The sequence below is a fragment of the Teleopsis dalmanni genome, chromosome 2, assembly GCF_002237135.1.
Source record: "Teleopsis dalmanni isolate 2A chromosome 2, ASM223713v2, whole genome shotgun sequence".
Classification (NCBI taxonomy): Eukaryota; Metazoa; Arthropoda; class Insecta; order Diptera; family Diopsidae; genus Teleopsis; species Teleopsis dalmanni.
The window spans coordinates 15,167,931-15,173,161 of record NC_051847.1 but is presented as its reverse complement, the minus strand read 5'-3'; the positions used below and the strand labels follow the sequence as shown (position 1 = coordinate 15,173,161).

At 30.2% G+C, this 5,231-nt stretch overlaps 1 protein-coding gene across 1 annotated transcript; it reads left to right on the top strand.

The window, feature by feature from the left end:
* The first annotated feature begins 4,005 nt into the window (after nucleotides 1-4,005).
* LOC119682635 (diptericin-A-like) lies at nucleotides 4,006-4,530 on the top strand. The gene is made up of 2 exons (XM_038096121.1): nucleotides 4,006-4,174; nucleotides 4,239-4,530. Exons 1-2 carry the CDS (start codon nucleotides 4,076-4,078, stop codon nucleotides 4,482-4,484), a joined length of 345 nt encoding a protein of 114 aa, XP_037952049.1. The 5' UTR covers nucleotides 4,006-4,075; the 3' UTR covers nucleotides 4,485-4,530.
* Nucleotides 4,531-5,231: the final 701 nt, after the last annotated feature.

Here is a 5,231-nt window from a genome sequence, read left to right as displayed (position 1 = left end):
GAGTAGAGTTATCTTAACTTTACGCTGCCTGAAGCACTTAGACGGCTTTAAAATAGCTAGAGTCTAAGTATACTATAGTTAAAAACCTATAAAATGAACTAATAACTATACAGTATAGTATATAGTATACTATTTATATATATAAGTATACTATAGTTAAAAGCTTATAAAATTAACTAATAAAATTAAATCGATAGTAACATAAGAAGAACTAATTAGATATAAGTTAAAAATAATAAAAGAGAAAAATAAATAAAAAGAAAAAAAACATCTAATGTAATTCAAATATTAGGACATAGTAGTATTGTGTCGACCGAACGCATTAGCAGATGTGAGAGAGAGGGCTTATAAAGGACGCGTGTATATAGAGAAATTTTCGTGATATCGCTTAGAAAAAGAAATGTATTAACTTTGCAAATACCACTCCAGATTATAAGAATTACCTTGAAACGACTAAATGATTGATTAAACCTTCTCGAAACTATAGGGAACTTTAAAACAGTAATGTTAAATTAGGTACCAGAACATGATTTATTTGAAACCAATGTAAAGGTTGATTACCTAGCAAAGAGAGCAGTGAATATGCATATAATTAAACCTGAGTCTTTCTATGGACTCACAAAAAGCCACATAAATGAGGTCATTAGAAAATGGAAGAAACGAGGTTATCAGGAAATAAAAGGAGCAAAAATTTGCAGATAACTGGTTTAAGAGCGTATATCAATGTCAAGCAAAACGATTTTATATTCCAACAAAGCGAATAACAAGTAAAGAACTTCAACTGATTACTTTAAAGGTCACTGAAACCAACAGTATCACTTAAAAAAGTAAAGCTCTCTGATACTGAGAGAACTGCTGTTCTTAAAAAACAGAAATGCTTCTTAGTTAATGCACAATTCTTGCGTGGTAATGGCTTTACCACATAGCTGATATTGCCATGTCTTCATATAAATTTTACAACAATAAACCCAAACTGTTTCTTTGTTCATTATAAAAAACTTAAATAAACTGGGTTAAGAGTTACGGATATACACAATAGAACTATTCAGTTCGTAGTGCTTTATGACATTTAATAATAATTGGGAATAGTATATGTGCAAATAAGATATTGGCAAGATCAATATTCATATATGGATCAAAATCTCAAGCAGATAATATGAAAATAAAATGACTGTAATAATTTATAGAAATACATACACTCAGACCAACAAAAAGAATAACTAGACTAAATTGTTTAAGTGATAACGATATACGACATTAGAATTAAAACAGACGTTATCGAAAACAAAACGATTACTATGTACTATAGAAATAGATACTCTTTAGCCATTAGCAGGAATCACTGGATTAGATCAAATAAGTAATAATGACATTAGATCTTATATTATATTATAGCATCCAGGAGATGAGCTTAAAATAAGTATATGCCATATACCTTTGGCAATCGTTTAATAAAGACTTTCAGAGATGACATACCATCAGGAAGGTCACATCAAGGAAGAGTTTAAAAACGATAGACGAAATGATAGTTCACCAGTTTACTAGAAAAACCGATTGTTACCCTTGATAATAATCAAAACTCTGGATTATATTTGAATATCGAAGAAAATGTATTTACAAAGCTAATTCAGCAGACCTAATACTATTCCCATACCCAATATTATCGTCATAGTTTTAATATAAAAAAATGTATTCCTTCAAATTGTGACAATGCCACTTTTTTCAGCGATAATATCTCATTGATTCTCAACTCGATTAAATTGATTCGAATTGTATTTTTCTTCTGTCTCAAAATGAAATGCTTCGCGTTATCGGCAGGAATCAAATTTCAATTATAACAACAAATTGATTGACAATATTAAGTGGCAGAAGTGGCAGAACTGGCGTGGGCGTTTCTAACGATATTTGTTGCTGTTTTTAATGCCAAGTTGACATTTTTTTTTCGGTGCATAGCACGTCAGTATCTATTTTGGGTTTTATTGGATTTGCTATTTGATATTTGATACTTAAAGTGTTGAATGCTTTGCACACGCAAAGCCTGCAACACGAAAGGTGACGTTGAAAGTGTCAAAGGCTTTAAGTGTTAAGTTAATTTCTATTATTTTGAGATACAATCGCACACAACCACCATAAAAAAATTTTTATGAAATATTTGAACCTTTCAACTGACTTGAGTTGAGCACAGTCGGAATGTATAATAGTATTTCTTATGTCATTAAGTGGTTTGTACATAATTAGGTCAGGTTTTGTACAAAAGGCAAGCACCAGCTTAAAGTTAAATTTATTTAACGAAATCTTTGGATTTAACAAAGCCACGCATTGAGTAATGAGTATTGACAAATGGATTTCAAGTACTACAGGTAAGGTGAAGTTTTTATAGGAACATATATGCAAAACTCTTTTTACTTTCTCATATAAATATATATCCAAAATAGATAAATATATTTTATTTCTAGTTTCTTTTATTTTTATTTTTCTTTTATGAACGAACAAAAGTTAGCTGGTATAAGTATTAATTCGAGAGAGATTTTATTGCAATATATACTGTAACAAAGAACATAAGTTATACAGAGACTCATTTAAAAAGGGGATTTTTGAAAACTACTTTAAAAGTCACATGAGGCTTGAACATTAAATCCACCCTTCAAATATGCCGCACTTCCAATCCACTAAATATCACCAATCGACAAGAATGTGAATATAAGATGCTTTTTAAAAGTTAAAGAAATTTCAGATTAGGGTACAAGAACAACAAGCCATAGTAAGTCTTGATAGCTAAATTAACTATGTAAATGGATAGAACATTTCAAGTCCAAACGAGCTCAAGCTGCCCGAATATTGTACTCCTTCTACCCGCTAATCAGCAGCAAAAAGCTCAACATAAAGAATAGAGTTAACATATTCAAGCAGATTATTAAATCAGGACTACTTTATGGCAGTATTGGGTTTTGCCAAGCGCCAAACTCAACATTAAAAATTCTTCAAAGAGGGTAAAATATCGCCTATATAGAGAACTGGTTAATGCCCTATGGTACGTAAGAGGAGTGGCTATCCACAGAGATCTGAGAGTCGATTCAGTCGAAAAATATATTTAAGATTGTGCACTGAAACTGTTCAATATAATTCACAATCACAATAATCCAACACTCAGCAACCTAAAAATAATAAACATAAACATAAATCTGATAAACACAGGCAGATACAAATACATCAGATCCATCATATTATAAAGCCCCGCATTCAGTTATTCTTAGTGTGACTTAAAACTGTCCACAGATATAATAGAGTTAAGGTGATGAATCATCAACTCAGACATCTTCATATCAACAAAGACAGTTCTTAAATAATTTACAAATTCAGGTACAGGTCTATTAGAGAAATTTACCGCGCTTGTCTAGTATAGTGTATATGAATAGATGCACTATTTGATACAGGTTGTAATTCCAGAATATAATCAACGGTATTTGTAATATTTATTTTGTGCCTATAAGATTGTATTAGATATATATGTGTTGTAGTTTTAAATCATATCATTCTTACATAAGAAAAGTATTTTAAAAAATTATGAAACTATCAAATCGTTAGGAATAATTTTGGTTTTGTCATTGTAATTATTTTTCAATTTTTAAAATTAATTAATCGATTGTGTTTATTATTATATATTTAAAATCTGGACATTTCAAAATTTTTTTTTTTCATTTAAAATTTTATTAATATTTGTTTAGTGTTAACTAAAAACTACAGAATAAACAATACCTAAGCATTTGTTTTAAAACTGCAAAATAAAATAATATAAAAAAATTTAAAATGATTTTTTTACATTTAAATAAGAAAAAGTACAAATTTTGTAAAAAATTCACATCTCTCTTATCAGCAAAAAAATTTTATGAGCCGTGTACTTATGCTTGGGGATCTTCGTTAGGGGATCCACTTACTTATCTCCGCCATATGTTTTTAAGTATTGTGTCTGGAATATAAAAGCAAGTGAATTGATGTGAATTATTATCAGTTCAATAATTAATACAAAATACTTCAAGTCACTAAAGTACGAACAAACAAAAAATATTCCTTAAAAATGCATTTCAAGTTGGTCATTTTATTTTGCGCTCTAACTGCAGTACTTGCCTATCCATACGAACCAAGTGAATTAGCTGATGCAGCCATTGAAAATGCGGTAAGTCAAATTTTTCATTTAAAATTTTATTTTATAATTTAATAATAATTTTTTGTTTACAAAGGATTTGGCTTATTATGAATTCCAACCAGAGTTACACCGTGAAAGACGTCAATTAACAGCACAAGGCGGTGGCAGTCCCGGTAAAGGCTTTGATATTAATGTTGATGGACGTGCTCCAGTCTGGAAAAGTGAGAATGGTCGTCACCAAATTGATGCAACTGGCGGATATTCACAACACTTGGGTGGTCCATATGGCAATAGCCGACCTGATTTTCGAGGTGGTGCAGTTTATACATTCAGATTTTAAGTGGAAAGCTTTACCATATATAGGTCCATGTAAATAGCATCTTTTAAGAAATATAAATAATTTATTTGTTTATGAAAACATATATATTTATTTTATTTCGTTTCATTTTTGTTGTGCTGTAAATGGGATTTAAAGTTATTTCAAAAGTTGGAAGGTATATAATTCTCTAAAAAGTAATTAATTCATTATTCTTGATAAAAAGTATTGAAGAGGAGGGGTTCTCAGTCGTATCCGTAATAGCGAGGAATAATAAATTATAAATGATTAATAAATTTGTATTATTAATTGATCTAATCCTCGCATATGCGTGTTGCTTTATTTGGCAGTAGTGGAGCCTATTCTTCTAAATGAATGCCCTATGGGAATGTTGACTAAACATTTTTAGATAAAATCTGTAGAACTGTTGCTCTAACGGTATCAAGAACTATATATTCGACTCAATCACGGGATTATTTATTCTTCTCCACTGTTGGCTGACTGATCCTCGGTTTCAGCAGATCTAAACTCTAAATGGTTAAACCATTACATCTCTAAATAATTAAGGTAGATATCTAACATAACTAACTAAAGTAACATATGGTCCCATAATTCCTTTCAATATTAATTATGAATATTTCTCTACTTGATCGCAACTTCTTTACTCATATACCTGTAAAGGAAAATTGGTTACGGGCCATTTCAAACGATTGTTTAGAGATATGCATTAACGGGTCAAAACTTGATAGCAAAGTTGACAGTGGCGTTTTC